A 17,548-nucleotide genomic window follows, 5' to 3' on the forward strand; every position below is an offset into this window, starting at 1 on the left:
AGAGTAAGTTGATCAGGAATGATAAAATGGAGAAGAATGAAATGTGGCTTAGGGAACTAAGCCATATTTCCGTTTGTTCAACCCAATTGAGATGCTTGGTTATCAAATGTTCCAGAAAATGGATTTTCATTTCCTGAGAAAAACAGAACTGCATGCTTGGTTATCAACAAAGACATGGTAAAAGAACATTATCTGGCTGTTCGTGCAAATTCCAACTCTTCAAATATGTATGTGTGCAAGACTAAGTTGTTGGCATGGTGAATGAGATGCTCATTTACCAGGCATGAACTCTCCTACAACAACAACAACAACATAACATAACCCATAGTCCCTAATCATTGGGGGTATGGGCGGAGATGATTGGAGACAGACCTAACCTTTGGCAATATATGCACAAAGTGGCTGCTCTCAGAATACCACTAAAACAATGGCCCCCCTAAACCTCCAAGAACCCCTAAATTAGTATATATGTTCACATAGATTCGAGATAAGCATGGTTGCAATAAGTAAGAATCATAGCATTTCCTTATTGATTCCGTGTCCAAACAATAGGCAATACCCAATTACAAAACTACATATGCTAAACAAACTCAAAATAAAAACCAAAAAATGTGAAACCTATGGACCACAAAAGAAAAAGAGAAAGGCACTGTCTATTCCTATTTTTATTCCTCTCTTTTGGACGAATCAAAATGAGCTTAAAGGGTGCGTTGGAATCACAACAAACTGAACTGAAAATTTCTTAGCCTAGTACGATACAAAAATGGTGATCTTAACTCCAAAGATCCAATCCCTAAATTGATATGAACTCAAAAACATAGACTCAGCTCTCCACTTGGCTCGGCAAGCTCAGAGGTGGCGTTAGATCATCGATCCAATCAGCATAAATACGATTGATCTTCTTGGTTCCTTTCCACTTTGAAAAGCACTTCTTACCCTCTCCATCTTCCATTGTCGGAGCAGCAATCACAGCCTTGATAGGAGGTATGTCAGTTCCTAGAACAGAAAGAGGCTTCATTGGAAAAGTCAAACCACTCACTGCTTCAGCTTCAATGCGGGCACCAGGCACCTGCAACTCTGGTGAAACAAACAGCCAAAATCAAGCAATTAGAAATTCACCTTTCGGATGTTCTCTTTTTTCCCACTTTCCATTCTTCTTTGAAAAAACAGGACGAGGACAAACTAATCCCAGGAATATGTACGTATGTACCACTAAGGAATCTGAAATCATAATAAGGATTACCACAACCCGCAGTTGAAGGGTCTTGGAAAGTAGATATCAGCACAAACCACAAAATTAACACCAGTATGACAACAATATCAAGGCGGACTTAACCTATTGCTTCGTTGGTTTATAAAGAAAATTAGGCATATGAAAAATATTGACAAAGATTACTTTACCGATATCAAAAGCACCACAAATACTAAAGCAACATAGACAAAATAATGATCCACTTGCAAAATAAAAGCGTTTACTTATGGTGCAAAGATGAAACCAATCAAATGGAAAATGCCAATGCAGTGACAGTTCCTAGAGGTGAAAGGCAAATGTATATTCTGCTTCGGATACATGATGAGCCTTGGAAGATCCAGCGGGTAAAAAAGCAATTGTTTCAAGTTCATAATCAGTATCACAATTGCAAAATTGGTCATGTAGTTGGTAGAAGATAGTAAATCCGCACTACTTAAAGACACAGTTCGCATGGGTGATGAGGTAGATCTAGATATCCTAAAATCCTATCCTACCGTAGAACTGAATACCTGACAATGGAATGTGCTTAAAGCCATTGCAAATGGTAGCTAACTCATGACTGGAAATCAGTTTTAACAGCCATGCTAAAATATCTACAAATCACACTTGATTTTAGGAAGGAAAAAAATCCACTATTTTTCATTTTCTTAAGATAAGTGAACAAACCTCTTTGCCACTTCCTGATATTTATTTCTAAATACCACTATTGAGCACAAACATCTGGCTTTTCTAGCTTCCATTGCTTTCATAAGCAAGAAACATTAACACAAAAATATGAAACCACCAATGGTTGAGAGGTACTCTACGAGTTAAATTGGAAGATTTAAGAGTTTACGTCATCCATGAATTAAGACCTCAGTTTCAAAATGATCTAAGGCCTACTCCAAATATGCTCGAACATAAAAAAAGTTCACCCCAAAAGATGTTCTCCCAACCCCCAGCCCCAGCACGCCCAGCACATGAAGTTACATTTTGGCCCCATTCAAACCTAATAGGCCCAATTGGATTGTGAGAAAGGGAGAGAAAAGAAAAGAACAGAAAAGATTGTGGTTTCTCACCAAATCTCACCAAAAGTGACGAGATTTGATGAGAAACAAAATAGACCGATAGAAATTCATATTTTTTCTTTATTTCTCACCGTTTTTATTTCTTTCCGCTATCCAAATAACTGAAAAGATTTTCTTTTCTTTTCTCATCCTTTCTCACCATCCAAACGGGCTAACAATGCATCACCCAAATTGAAAATAGAACAACAAAAGACTCACACGAGAATAACGACAGTACTGGAACAACTACGCCTGGAAGAGGTTCTCCCAATCTCAACTGGGCTGAGATCATGTAGTGCATCAACCAAATTGGTACTAGTACAACAAAAGATTCACACAATATAAAAACGAAACAAAAATCTGCTTGAAGGGGTTACCAGACCCCCAACATCCAGCACAGCCCCATTTGGCAGACACATAATTTATACTTAGCGGGCGCCCGTCCACATTGATAACAAAAAGTAGATTACGCAAGCATATATTACTACTTGCAATCTAAAAGTAGATTACAAAAAGTAGATTGTGTGTATACATGTCGCGTATGTTAATTTTTATTTGAGCAACCAAAAAGTTTTTGATAGCTAAAAAGTTCAGGGATTTTTTCCCACACATTTTTAGAAACCTTTTCCATCCAAGGGACTTGCAGGGGCCAGTTATTGGGAACATTTGGAGCAGTGCAAGGTCCGCGCACCCCTGCACCCCTTGTGTCATTCCCTGCCCGATTCAAAACTATTAAAAGTGCAACAACCCAAATCGATAATAGAACAGGAAAACAATCGCAAAATAGAAAAAAACAATGCTACTGACAAAATCAAGCTATCTGCAATCTTGATATATATACCTGAAAAGCCATGAGCGAAATGGCATCTCTCTCCAAAAGGACAATGACCAGTCATCTCCCACTTGCTACACAGCTTTGTCTTCCAACAAGTCGGTTTCATAGTACTACTATTACCTCTCAACCCATCACAACCCAAATTCAAATTCCTACTAACCTCAACCTGATCAGACCCACTTCTATTCCCAACCCCAGACCCCACTGTCCCAATCCGGATCACAGGACTCTCCCCAGAATCTATATGCAAGAAATTGCACTTCTCCCCATAGGGGCATTCCTCCCCGTTATAAAACTTCTTGCAAATCTTCATCCTGTGTATCAGCCTCTGATCATCATTCCAGTTCCCCAACCCCCGGTCCTTCGCCACCATTTCCTGCCAATTCGGTGGCGGCTCCCGCAAGTCCTCTGCCCCATGGGCAAAAGTGCAAGACTCTCCATTCCTGCAGTTACCGTCCAAGAATTTCAAGCACATTCTGGTCTTGAAAAATATGTGGCCTGTCCCTTTGTTTGAAGGGGGAGGGGTTGGGTTGTTCATCATCACTCTTGGGTTGTTCATGGGTGGTTGAAAAGGTGTGAAATTGTTGGGTTGGTTGGGTTCAAGATTTCTTGGCCTTTTGAATGGGGGTAGAGAAAAATCTTGTTGTGGGTTTGAGTCTTGGTAGTCATCGGAGAGGTGGGTTTGTGGCCAGAAGCAACCACCGTCGCCGGAGAAAGGTGGCGGCGGGAGAAAGGAGGGCGGCGGCTGTGGATCAGAGAAACTCATTTTGGTGTTTGAAAGATTGGTTCCTGGGTAGGAGGAGAAACTAGTACTACCATGAAAGATTAGTTCTTTTGGGGAACAAGTTGGAGAAACCCAAGTTTCATGTGTACTGCAAAACCCTAAATACAAGGAAATATATATAGGTGTTGAAACTGCAAAACCCTAGTTTGTCCAAGTACGACGTTCCAAATCTGGGTAAACCCTGATCAGTTTTTAAGGTAAGAAGAAGGCGGTGATTTTTGCATTCATTGTTTTCGGACGGAAAAAACTGAAATGGTCCCTATAGTTAAATGTTTGTGTTAATTTAGTCCTTGTAGTTATAATTGGCTCGATTTACATTCTGTACTTTCCATTTTGTTTTAACTTAGTCCAATTACTAACCGTCGTTAGCTCTTTTAATAGCAAAATCAAATGGCCTTTTTTGGCGGTTAAAACAGTAATTCTCTCATTCTCTTCTTGCCTTAATATTAGTGGTGTGCACAGATCAGGCGGTCGGGTTTGACCCCCGAACTCGACCCCGACCCGACATGGCGAGTAACAAATGTTTTAGGCCCGTAAACCGAACCAAAAAGGGGTAAAAACCGTTCGCAAGCCGATTCTTTACGTTGGGTCAGGTCTAACCAAAAACTGAATTAATATTTATGAATTGGTCGAGTTAAGTAAGAAACGCACCAATCCGGACTCCAAACCAAAATTTGATTTTTAACAGAAAATGAACCAATACCTGTTCGAAGCACATGTTCGCCCCTGCCCAGGACCCTTCGGGTTGGGTCGAGTCCGCGGATAAACGGGTTTTTTTGCACAGGCCTAACTAATATACCTCTGAACCAAAACACAGCTCATTTTTTCATTCTCCATGATAAAGAGGCACCTGAGATGAAATTTGGTTATAGTTTTCTGCAAAAAGTTACCCTCTAATTCAGCATTTTCATGATCAGCCATGAGGCAACATAATCATTGGTATTGTCTACCTGTTCAACTTGTGGACAAATACTAAGATGCCTTATTTTTCTGCATAGTACTGAAAATACATATAGAACCATGTCCAAAAGTCACAACATGATATAAATCCAAAAGTCACAACATGATAAAGAACCATGTCCAAAAGTCAAAATATTACATAAACTCAGGTGTTGTTCGGCTAAATAAATCAAGTGGTTTATTTTTTTGTCCTTATTCAATTTTCTTCGTATTTGTTAGTTTTTGTCAATTTTTTCGAGATTATTGCTTCATCATAACGAGAAGAATCTAAAAAGTAAAAAATTACCATTGAAATCAATTTTTTTAAATAAAGACGAAAAAATTGTCTTATTGGTTTTGTTTTGTTTTTATTGACTTATTTTTGTTTTTATTTAAAAAGACTAACGACGGACTAACGGCAGTTAGCAATTGGACCAAATTAGAACAAAATGAAAAGTATAAAGTATAAATTGAGCCAATTACAATTACAGGGATCAAGTTGACACAAACATTTAACTACAGGGATCATTTCGATTTTTTTCCCTTGTTTTTACCAGCACAGTGAAGTGAGGTTCCGCTTTCTTTTTAAACTTTTTTTTTAAAAAAGAAAATAATTTTAAATTTAAATATAATGAAAATAAAAAATATTTTTTTAATTTTTTTTTGCACCGTTTAAAATATCTTAATGAGATTTATATTGCTAGAAAAATTATTTGCGTAAACGCATAATTTTTTATCTTGAAATTACCTTTATTTTCTAAAAGTTTATTTTTTTAGAAATTGGGACGGGCCTTAGGCCATCCACAGTGGTATAATCAAAAGTAAATTATTTTTAAAGTTAACTATGTTGGTGTAAAAAATAGCTCACAATGGTATAATCAAATTTAGCAACATTCTTAGAAATAATCAAATTTTGGGCTTTGAATAACCAAAACTAGCAACTTTTTTTAATAATCAAAATTTGTGGATCAAACACCATATAAGTTAATTGGTTCCAAAATTGTTTACACGCATGTTTCAAATAGTATTTTCTTCTTCGTCTGCTCTATATCTCATTCTTTTTACCCACAAATTGTTTCTCTTTCTTTCCCTCCAAAAGTGAAGCTCGTATCTCTCGATCATCTACAATTCAACTCATTGTCGCTGGATTAAGGTATTTCACTTTTTTTTTCCGTTTCTATTTTATTCTTTTTTCATTCCTTTCCATGTGGTTGAGTACATGAAGAACCTTGCATTTTTTTTCAAATTCAAGAGCACATCGGATTTTTTTTTTTGAGTACATGATTTTTTTTCCAAATTCATAACATGAGGGATGAAAGTCACCAATTTTCCCCAAAATTAAGGAAGGTACGTAAACGATATATTTTTGCCAAAAAAAAAATGTAATGGAGGGAAGTGATCAATGGTGGAAAACATATGGAGAGAGAGAGAGAGAAATTGTAGTGGACCCCTTATTTTGATTATGGACTAGAAGTGACCATTGTGAACCTTAATATTGTTAAGCTTAACAATCTCTTAAATGGATAATCAAAAGCTGATGTGTCAACTTTTGGTTATCCATTTTTGATTATACCACTGTGGATGGCCTTAGCACACTCTTTTTACTATTTTCCCGTCAACAAAGATGTGGACCCCACACACTATGGAGGTGTGTAGTGTGTGTGGACTCCATATGATTGCAACTATGTGTGTTAGTATTTGGTGTTGTGAATGTATGTGTAAGTATTTGTGTGTTTGTTTGTAGGTGTATACCTTCTTCTTCTTTTTTGTCATTCGTTAATTCTAATTTACTCATCAAAATAGACTCGTAGGTAGACTTCAGGCCTTGTTCTTCTTAGCTTTAGTGGCTTTTGGGCGTTTTGTCCTTATCAAAAAAAAAATCCCGTTCTTTGATTTTGCTTCAAATCTTTGTAGATAATTGATTCGTCTCGACGAGAGATGTGAAAACCCAAAAATTTTTACTTTATCCAAAAAAATTTAGAAATATCCAAGATACAGCCAGCTTTTGGAGCTTTATCTTGAATGTTTCCGATTTATTTGGGTAAAGGTAAAAAAACAAAAAATTATTTTTCCAATTTCTCTCGTCATGACTAATTCATAATCTACAAAAATTTGACAAAAAATCAACAAACACAATAAATAAATAAATAAACAAAGACAAAACGCATGCTTTTTCCAATGAAGCGAGAAAATGAGATATAGCTAGTGTAACAGCATCCGCATCAGGATCTCTATATTTTGGACCAAATTATAGCTTCAAAAGTCAATTTATTACTTAGCTACTTACTTTAAAAAATGTCTCATGCATCGGACTCTCTATATAAAAAATATCCCATTAAAAATAGGAAAACTTAAATATTCATCCTCAGATCTCATCTCACTTAAGAATTCATCCCGGTCATTTTGAACAGTTATGTTTTCATCCTTTCAGATGGTGAATTACCTATCTTACCTTTTAATAATATATTCATATATGTTTTATTAAATTGACATCCTAAATTAGTAGGATTCAATTATTTTTTAATTTAGTAGGATTCAACCATTTTCTAATTTAGTGGGATTCAATGTCAATAATTACAGGAGATAATTATGAAAGATGATTTCAAAACTTAAAAGATTCGTAATAACCAAATTTCACCGATTTACATTCGAAAACCATATTTATTTTTTCATTTATACCACGTATTTTCATGAAACATTTTGGAACATGGTGGATTGACCATATATATATATATATATATATATATATATATATATATATATATATATTTTTTTTTATTGCAAAATTCTCATAAAATATATTTAAAACATATACAATATTCGTACTGACCATATTTTAATTTCAAGGTTAATTTGTCATGAAAACAATAAACCAAAATCATAATTTCTCGGCGGAACTTGAAAACCCACAACATTCCAGGAAAATAGCCCTTTTTTGAAACATGGTGGATTGACCATGTTTTTATTTTTTGCAAAATGATCTTAAGAAATATTTTGGAACATACACAAATATTCAAACTGACTATGTTTTTCATGGTTAATTTATCATGAAAAACAATAAACCAAAATCATGATTTCTGGGCGAAACTTGAAAACTCATAACATTTCGGAAAAATAGCATGAAAAACATGAATATAAAATGTTTTATTCATGAATATACACCACGAAAAAATATGAATATATAATGTTTTATTCATGAAAACTCAACAATATGAAAAATACATCATGTTTGAAACAAAAAACACCATGAAACGAAAAAGGTACAAAACTAAACAGAGCTAACCAGCAAAGATGTCGAACACCACTCCAAATCTTGGGCTGCTCTGTTTGCGATGCTACCTGAACCCATTTTTCTTTATCCCAAACTCATCGTTTCCGAACCCGCCAATTCGGGCAGAGACGAAGTTGAACGACAACGACAATGGAGTGTCGTTCGTCGGCACAGAGGGCGACGAAAATAGGTCGATGGGGGGGAGAAGGGGATCTATTCAAAGCTCCTGAAGCTATTATTGAAGAACCAGCGGTAGGCTTTGATCCCATGATAGCTGTCATTTCAATGATCTCGTGCAAAAATGAACAAAATGGAAATGGTGTTTCAAATTTGGTAGGCTTTGATCCCATAATTACGGGATTTGGTTTATGGGGCAAACAAATTCCATTAATTATTGGATATGACGTCAATTACGGAATTTGATTTTTGGGATTGGTATCTCTAAAAACGGTTAAGACCCTAGCACTAAGATTTCATCCCAAATTATTTACTAATAATATATATATACGGGGTGGTTCCGGGAACACCCAAAAAAACACCTAAAAAAATATATCATAGTTTTCGATCAAATTTTGATGATCCGAGCCGCTCAATGTGATCAGAACGTGATTTTAAAGGTATCTGCGAGAAATCAGCAAAAAAAATGGCCGGGAAGGGCTTAATCCGAACAGTTTTTTATTGAACGGTTCAAATAAAAACTGCTCAAATCAAACTTTTTCCGGTCATTTTTTTTGTTAATTTCTTGCTAGCACCCTTAAAATCACATTCTGCACACATTGAGCGGTTCGAATTATAAAAATTTGATCGGAAACTATGAGATTGAGGTTTGGGGTGTTTTTTTGGGTGTCTCTTAAACCATCCCGATATACATACATACATATATATATATAAGGGCAATTTTGGAATTACCTTAAGATGGGGATGAAATCATAACTGTTTAAATTACGTGGGATGAATTCTTACATAGCATGAATAAAGAGGATGAATATTTAAATATTTCTTAAAAATATTGCTTCTTTATTCTTTAAAAAAAAAGAAGAGCAAAACTAAACCCATCTTTTTCTCTGTCTCTAACTTGACTCCTCTCTCCCTCTAACTTTACTTTACTTTTACTCTATCCCCCTGATATTCACTGAACTCGACACTTCACAAGCAATTTGCAAACCAAACCACTTCATCAAGCTCCTCTCCGTTGATCAACCCCCAAGCCCTTCTCTGCCAATCAACTCCCAGCTACCGCGGTCGCCTCCCAAGAAGAAGCCTCCGTCATCGTCTTCGGAGCCCCAGAACCGACCCGACCCACTAGTATTCTTAAGGTCTCATCGGCGCTCCGGCAGTTCCTCGGCCTCTCACACCGACGCCGTCAAGAAGATCTGGGAGTACTTCAAGCTCTCCTACCATATAATTGGTACGCAACCTATATTACTGTTTGCTCCAGATTGAGAACAATAAAATAATAAGTAACCTGTGAACAGTCCCTCGTGTGTTTTAACGAGGGATTGTAGCTCCGGCTATTCTTCTGGTTATTCCAATGAGGCTGGTAAACGTAGGTTTTGAGAGTTTTTTTGAGTTTTGCCCGTTACTATAGTTTTCAGGGTTGAGTAGCGACCTTGACGTGGATGTTATAATTAGATGGATGGAGATTACCTATCTCTTCATCAGTTAGCAATAGCAATCAATATCAGCCTTGCTATACCCCATTTTGGGCTAGAGTAGCGAGTACAATGGGCAGAAAACCCATGGGAATTAGCCTCGCTTCTCATTGGTTAAAAGTAGCACATGCTACAGTCACTCGTCCCAAGAGACAAGGCACTATTCATAGGCTAACTATTTTTTATTTTTATTTTTTTTACACCACATCCACTCCAAACAACATTACCCTTGTTATTCCCTCCGTCCCCAAATAAATTTTAAAATAGCTCTTGTTGAGACAATGTCGAGATTGCCCTTACTAGTTCTATACATGTACTCAGAGTGGAGGCAGTTAGGGACGGGGTCGCGTGCCTGTTGGATTTTCTCACCTGCAGCCCCCCGGCCAAAGATGTTAGAGGAATTGAAAATTTTGGGTATTGAGTTTATTGTCCACTGTTTTGTCCTGAGTTTCTAAAACAAATTAATGGAACTCTTCAAGAATTAAATGCTTGTTTCACCAAGGCAAAAAGTGAATTGCTACTTTGTGATGGGGCATGTTTGTATCCATCCAACTCATTTTCTAGCTTTTCGAAGTAAAAGTTGAACAATCGATTACGGAACAAGATGTCTAGTCAACGGTTGAACAATGGCTTGGTGGTATACATAGAACGGGATGTTTTTAATGGGATTAGTAACGAAGCAATGCAAAACTTTCAAAAGATAAAAACTCGTCGAGTCAATTGTAACAAAATCTAGCAATGAGTATTTAGACTTTTGTGCTTAATGAAGAATGTTTGAACTTTTTTGTAGTTTATTACTGTTGGAAAATTTCCAATATTAATGAATGATAATTTTTCCAGCAGTTTTTCTTGGCAGAATAATGCCCATGAATAGAGGTTAATGCTGGCATTTGCACCTGCCATTCATTCCGGCAGTTTCGTGTATTGATTCTCTCCTATTCAAGGCTAAGAATTCAATTCCCGTATTCAATTTCTGGCTGTTTTTCAAAGGCTCCTGAGCAATATAAAAGGGGCAGTCCTCTCGTCATTCTGCACCAGAAAATTCACAACTTCATCAGCTCTGAAATTCATTCTTATGTGAGAGAGAGATAGGCAGTAGTGAGTTCGCCAAGGCAGTCGACGGTGGTGTTCCGACGGCTTGCGGTATAGCCGAGCCAACCCTGGGAGGAAGACGCCGAACAAGATCCTACAACACCGACGGTAGGCGGCGAATCTTTCTTAAGGAGACTGTGGTATCACACAGGACTCGGTTTGATTTTCAGAAATCTGTTTGTATCTCGTTTTATAATTGTCTATTGTTATGTATTCTGTAACTTCGAATTATCAATGGAATTGTTCTCTGGAATTTTCTGTAATTGCCGTATTTTTCCCAACAATTACAAGAAGTTGCCTACTCTAAATGAAATTTTTGGCTCCGCTATCGGTCATGTACTCTTTGAATCAGTTCTTTTTGTCCATTTCGTTCTTTGTACAACTTTAATATCAAAACATTACAAACTAGAGCTTGAAATAATTTCGTTTTTTTTTGGATCAAATCCTAGAGTTATGTTGTGCAACAATGGAATATATTCACTTAAGTTTTTGTACTAAGCTAACTTTAGAATCTTTCGAAAGGTAAGCAATCTAGTATTGTTCATGGCCACCTTTTTAACCAATTTATAACCACTTATTTAACTTGGCTACTAGTTAAGTCAATAGAGAAAAACTAAAAAGGTTGAGAGTTCTTATATATCCAAATTTGAAAACGCTAAATTTTGCACCCATAACCTTGCTACATTAGCATCTTTTCTTCTTTTCTTTTTTTTTATTAACTGCACCATAGCATTTGTTTGATTAGGAAGGAAAATGCTATATCTGTCCCAAGGTTGGTGTCCATTTTGGCAGTCGTGCCACTCAAACCATTGTCTATATTTCAGAATCTATTCTGTTTTCTATATGAAATTTAAAAAATCTATATATGAAATTTAAAAAAAAAACATTATGAATTAAAAGATATAGACAATTTGTGAAGGGGTCTCAAATTGTGAAAAAAGACTAGCGATTTGGGAAGGATGGGAGTATGATGGAAAGTGAAAAATGGTAAAAAAAAGTTAAGGACAAACAAAAAGAAAAACTAATTTTTTTTGCATGCACAGTACAGTTTTTGAAAATTCTTCGTTATGTAGTTCAGATACCATGCAATAGAAAACAGTAGAAAAGTTGATACAGTTTCTCTTTCCATCGGTTTCTACCATTCTTTATCTCATCAAACGATCGTTAAAAATTGCAGCAACGAGTGATCCGGATAAAAGGCCCAAAGTGAAAGGTGGATTTTGACTCGCTTTGAACTCTGCATTGCCTAGCTATGTGCTCATAAAGCAGAGCATCTGGTTCTTAATTATCTGTGAATTATTGCAGTTTTTTGGGGATTTTCAGCCCTATAGGAATCGAATTTTATTCATCCAAAGTAAGGCCTCCTTTTGAAGTGAAGGGCTCCTACACATAGAAATTCTTTGAATCTTCTTCCTTGGTTCTGTACTATTTGATTAATGCGCTGGCTGTAGAACTATCGAAATGTAATGATTTAAGGGACAAAATTATTTGAAAATGATGAGCCTTCCTGTAAGAACAACTTGCACCGTAAATAAACTTCAAAACCCTTCTTCGGGCGAATACATAGCTATGCTTGTGATAATGGATCATCAAACATGTATTTAAAGCTTGTTAAACTGAACCAGGAAATATGGAAGGAAAAAGGTGTTAGTAGATGGTTGAGGTGAACTGGACTCATGATCCTGCTACTCCATGTAATGATCTTTGTGATTCCGTTTTCTTAAACTGCACCACCTGAAAATAGCAGAAATGAAACTATTAATTAGAAGATTCGCGACAGTAGTGTTTGGAAAGTAGCATTTTGAATGGGGGTGCTTGCGCATTTGAATGTGTGTGTGTGTGTGTGTGTGTGTGTGTGTGTGTTGGAAGCTACTCCGCCCGTGGGTTATATGAACTTGAAAAGCTGACAAAAACTGATGTTTGAGAAGCTCAATTCTGATGACTTTTGGCCTTTTGCTTTCAAAGAATCGATAATATAAGTTCAGCCGAGACAAACACCCACGTAGAGTATATTTAAACCAATGTGGACTGTTAAGATAGCTTACCATAACCCCTTGGTGTTTTGCATTTGAAGCACTCCATCCTGCTAGCATAGTTGTGCATACCACATCCAAGTCTACCCATGTCAAGAAAATGCCCTCAAATTAGATGACATGCTGAAACTAAACTAGAAATGCCAAAAGACTAAGAATGCATGAGGAAAGAGTACATTTCCATCATGATTTTTTCCCGGTTTACGTTGAAAGAGCAAATTCGAACTTACCTAGTGCAAATCCAATCACCGGATTTCCACCCAGGGAGGACACTGCCATCACATATGCCTGCGGCAGCCACCATGCCTCCACCATACCCACAATAGTCATTTTCCTTTGTTGCACCACACATATAGCAACTTGTTCTGCTTGCATAGTTGTGAGCTCCACAGTTTATGGTATTGCAGTACCAGTCCCCGGCTAAGACCTCCGTCCTGTTTATTCCACACGATGATACGTCGGTGGGGCTGCCTCCGAACTTAGGGCACCTGCATCGTTGGCACGAATCGCGCTTCTTGAAGTTCATGTGCTGGCATGAACTGCACATCCAGTCTCCCCCTTCTCTGCTCATTTTGATTATACTGGCCTGAAAGTATGAAAGCCAGAACATTAGATTATGAAATAAATATTTCAAGTTAGTACACTTAGCAACAATCCTTTCACATGAGAATTAGTATTTCAGTACATAGACAAACAATTATAGGGGTTGTTTTCTTATTTATCACATCTTGTAATGCTTTATACAATTAAACTAACGTTCTTTCTTTGTGGGGAAAGACTACAATACACACCTCTTAAAAGGGCGTACCATATGCACCTATTTTATGGTTCATTCATAACATTTTAGTGTGTTTCATAACTTTTGTTCTAGAATTCATAACCTTTCAGCAGTACAATTCGTAACATTTTCATTATGATTCATAACATTTTGGTGTATCTCATAACCTTTATACGATTCGTAACTTTTTAGCAATACAATTTGTAATATTTTCTCTATAATTCATAACATTTTTTGGGGTGCATATGATACACACCCAAATAAGTGGTGTGTATTGTAGTCTTTCCCTTCTTTGCGATAAAAGCAGGACATTTAGAGCAGTGTGAAACAAGGGTGTCATCTTCCAAACTTGGGGTTCAATGAGGAATGAAGGGCTTACTAAACGGCGAAGAGGGTAGAAGAAACTATGAAATCAAAAATTTGAAAGTGGTCTAAAATTAAAGAAACAAGAAGCATGATTAGAGAGGCTCACCTAAATAAAGATGAAGAAATAAGATAAGTAGCAGTTGCACTGCTTAGGAGTATTAGAGGAAATTGCTGAAGGAATTGGTGATGTTACTTGATGGGGTTGAGACGGTTTATATACTCTTTGAACCTGGCGAATGGGTCCCTCGATGTTAGCTTTTGATTGTTTCCTTAAGATGGGATTTCAATAGTGAAAATTTCAGATAAAACTGCCCCCTCTTAGTTCTGCCTCCATTTTGGAACAGCAATGTGTGGAGGTATGGACTACTAAGTGCATGCATAGAAGCATATATTTCCCCAAAAAAAAAAAATCCCAATAATGCCCCTCTTTATGTGATTCCCCATGCATTATTTGAAGAAAAAAGGCTTTGTAACATTATTCTCTTTTTCCATGTCCATTTCTAGTAAGGTGTTATGAGGGGCAGTTGTTATTTGAAAAAAGTTGGAAACAAGAATTTCTCATCTCCCTTGTCTTCTTTACAAAGGTGGCTCTCCTATGTGTAAAAGATATACACAGTAACAAGCAAATAAAACCTTCCCCTAGTAGGCACAGAGGGAAACTGTACAAGTTCTCCATTTCGGAATCAATTCCTCTTAATGCACATCCATTGTCAAATTCTGTTCTGCCTTTGTTTCCATTACTTTTCACCAATAATTCAAAGGCCCATTTGAAGATTCATATCCACTAGCATTCTTTGCATTTGCTTGCTCGTGTATATGTGTGTTTATGAATTATAACTAGAAGACGCGCCCAATTTTTTTCCCAAAATTTTGCACTTTAAATACATGGTTACATTACATTGGACAAAAGAAAGGCTGAATAAGACCTGTTGACAATCCCAACGGGTATTGGCTAGCAGAGAATTTAATCTAAGGAAAAAGAATGTTCCCAGAATTTTTCCCACGCGACCACCAAGTAAACAGGAATCAGAATATTTTAGTTTATTAAGTTGCGGATCTGATAATCTATCTTTATATTGCAGACTTGTTAACTATTTGACCTACATATCGAATGGGATAAGTAAGATCAGTGGTCTATGTGTATTAGGCTACTTTAGTTTATTGCTTTTCTATCTCCTAAATTAGGATTCGTTTTCCATCGCATTTTCTGCATTCACGGATTTGTAAAGGCATTGTTTGGAGTTTTTTTTTTTCTTGGACAGGATAATCTCTAGGCCTCTAGGAATATACCACATGGAGTTCTGATTTTTTTTTAAAAATGGATACTGATTGCTTAATGCAGTGACTATCAAAGATTCTCCAGCTTAATCAATCATATTTCACTCCCAGCAGCATATAGTTGCGTGACAAAATTTCAAAGAGTTCGAAGTGTCTCTGAACTTTTGCATCGACATCTTGATCATTAAAATGTGTCAATGTGTTTCATATATCAATGAACAGGAGTACAAATATCTTCTACAAAATGCTTCCTCTGGTTATAAAAAAACAGTTGAGAATTTGTATTTTAGTGCAGATTAAGATGACTTCAGGGAGCTGCATGCAGAATTGGCATTAACACGAACTGGCTGAGCTCTTCTTCGTTGAACGAATTTTGTTTTTCCTGATAAGATGTTGTGGAAATGAAATTGGCTCGATCTATGGGGTTAACTGTGATTGAAAAGGGCTATGACCAGACGCAGCCAAAGCACGTTCAATGGGGTTAACTGGGAGTGAAAAGGGCTATGACCAGAGGCAGCCAAAGCACGTTCACAAGGTTTGGACAAAATGCCTTAGACACACAGTCCATGTTGATCACTTGTTGTTCAAAGTAGTACTCTTTGATATACTTCTTCACAAGTACTTTCACTTCTTAAACGCAATCATAATTTGTTTCGAATGCAGCAGTTATCAAGGTTTCAAGTGTATCAACCAGAACGGGAGATGGAGGGAAAGCATATGTTACTTGATAGAACCACTCTTTTCTACGAAGAATTTGCTTACCGAGTTTAGGGGAGAAAATTGTTCGATCCCAACGGCACATGTGCAAGGTCAAGGAAACCAAATTCGAACGCTTACAATCGCGGTGAGCTAAAAAGTAGATCAACATATCAGAATTAAAAGAATATTTCGATCTGCACTAGTACATCAAGTTTGTAAAACTAATACATGAGCTTGGCTGCGATACTGTTGGTTAGTAGAGAGCCAGAGGGCCCTTCAACCATGGTTTGTTGGGGCTACATTGGTCACATTATCGATTGTAATCAGCTCCGCGCAAGCATATTACGCTTGCGTGATGCCTTAGGATTCGATAAGGAGGAATCCTAATCACCATTTTTTTACCAGACACAAAGAATATTCCAAATCCAAAACCTCAGACACAGACCTCCCCCTCAACTCCTTTTATTCTAAAACTGTGACAGCTCTCAAAAGGGGGCCGATTCTCCTCAATAATACATCAAGAATCCACATTCCAATGGTGACCCAAAAAATAGCCATTCCTTTTGAATCTTTGTAAAGAAAGGCAGAAACTCGTAGCCATTCCTCACCCCACCCTCTTTTTATCATCTTGTCGCCGCGTCACCTTCAAATCTACCTACCCATTCAGTAACCAAAAACGGCTTACTGCCGGACAGCAATGAAACTCATAGCCTCGGCTTGAATAGGGAGGCAAGCAGAATCCAGTGGACTTTTTTTAGTTCTCAACAATTTCAGATAGAGCTAATTTTCGCACCACTGCAACTTCATATGTTTCAGAAACCATATATGTCCAGCAGATTTTCATTTATTTGAGAAATGAAAATGGTTCATAGTCTACTCAAGTATAGACACTTTTTAGGATCATCTATGCAACGACCCGCGCCAGCTGACTTGCATAAGTCTTAGCCCAACCTCGCGTATGGTCCATCACTTCCACCCACCAAGTACCTGCTTAACACGTCAAGCTCCTCAAGCTCATCTTATGTGGGACCCGCGCCAGCTGACCGGCATAACCCTTAGCCCAATTATGCGGCTCAAAAGGTTAACCTGAGTTATACAAGCTGCTAGCGTTTCCTTACATAATACCTTAACCTTTCCTTTTTTTTCCCGAGGTGGGACACGTGGGATCTCACAATCTACCTACCAGAAAGTACCCTGCCCTTGTAAGCATATCAATTTAACAGTTACAGAGCTAGTGTACTGTACAAATTCTTGTCAGTGGGTGATTTTGTTTTATTTTTTTGAACAGCACTGAAATAACTAGCAACCAACTTCAAAATGTTACGTACCCTTGTTAAAACATACGAAACGATGTATTATTGATTGTATTATCAAACATAACCCTAGCATGCCTTTATATAGGCTACATTGTTCTTGGTCACTAAAAAAGCTAAACCAAATAAGAAACATGCATTATAAAGAAATTAGCCAAACGAGAACACATGAATAATAGAAGCTACAAAACATGGTAACATAATATTTCT

The 17,548-nt window shown here is 37.0% G+C and overlaps 2 protein-coding genes and 1 long non-coding RNA gene across 5 annotated transcripts; 1 reads left to right on the forward strand and 2 right to left on the reverse strand.

Moving 5' to 3' along the window:
• Window positions 1–497: 497 nt before the first annotated feature.
• Window positions 498–4,104, reverse strand: LOC131300610 (zinc finger CCCH domain-containing protein 39-like). Of its 2 annotated transcripts, none has more exons than XM_058326546.1 (2): window positions 3,140–4,104; window positions 498–3,012 (listed from the first exon to the last, which is right to left on the reverse strand). In XM_058326546.1, exons 1-2 carry the CDS (start codon window positions 3,897–3,899, stop codon window positions 2,843–2,845), a joined length of 930 nt encoding a protein of 309 aa, XP_058182529.1. In that variant the 5' UTR covers window positions 3,900–4,104; the 3' UTR covers window positions 498–2,842. The 2 variants fall into 2 exon arrangements, with proteins under 2 accessions (XP_058182529.1, XP_058182525.1); XM_058326542.1 differs by having other exon boundaries at window positions 498–1,077; window positions 3,140–4,078.
• Window positions 4,105–12,381: 8,277 nt separating this feature from the next.
• On the reverse strand, window positions 12,382–14,313 carry LOC131300624 (uncharacterized). 2 transcript variants are annotated; one of them, XM_058326565.1, is made up of 4 exons: window positions 14,155–14,313; window positions 13,135–13,485; window positions 12,917–12,987; window positions 12,382–12,605 (listed from the first exon to the last, which is right to left on the reverse strand). In XM_058326565.1, exons 2-4 carry the CDS (start codon window positions 13,473–13,475, stop codon window positions 12,592–12,594), a joined length of 426 nt encoding a protein of 141 aa, XP_058182548.1. In that variant the 5' UTR covers window positions 13,476–13,485; window positions 14,155–14,313; the 3' UTR covers window positions 12,382–12,591. The 2 variants fall into 2 exon arrangements, with proteins under 2 accessions (XP_058182548.1, XP_058182540.1); XM_058326557.1 differs by having other exon boundaries at window positions 13,135–13,490; window positions 14,155–14,286.
• LOC131300639 (uncharacterized) lies at window positions 13,355–15,357 on the forward strand. The gene is made up of 2 exons (XR_009191021.1): window positions 13,355–13,496; window positions 14,165–15,357. It is a non-coding gene; the product is annotated as an uncharacterized LOC131300639 (long non-coding RNA).
• The last annotated feature ends 2,191 nt before the right edge of the window (window positions 15,358–17,548 follow it).

This window comes from Rhododendron vialii, chromosome 1a, assembly GCF_030253575.1.
Source record: "Rhododendron vialii isolate Sample 1 chromosome 1a, ASM3025357v1".
Taxonomy (NCBI): Eukaryota; Viridiplantae; Streptophyta; class Magnoliopsida; order Ericales; family Ericaceae; genus Rhododendron; species Rhododendron vialii.

Coding starts and splice junctions, on each gene's coding strand:
- LOC131300610 (XM_058326542.1), bottom strand. CDS start 3,899: ATGAGTTTCTCTGATCCACAGCCGCCGCCCTCCTTTCTCCCGCCGCCA. Junction 1,078..3,139: donor TTTCGCTCATGGCTTTTCAG/GTATATATATCA, acceptor TTGTTTCACCAG/AGTTGCAGGTGCCTGGTGCC.
- LOC131300624 (XM_058326565.1), bottom strand. CDS start 13,475: ATGAGCAGAGAAGGGGGAGACTGGATGTGCAGTTCATGCCAGCACATG. Junction 12,988..13,134: donor GGTGATTGGATTTGCACTAG/GTAAGTTCGAAT, acceptor TGACATGGGTAG/ACTTGGATGTGGTATGCACA.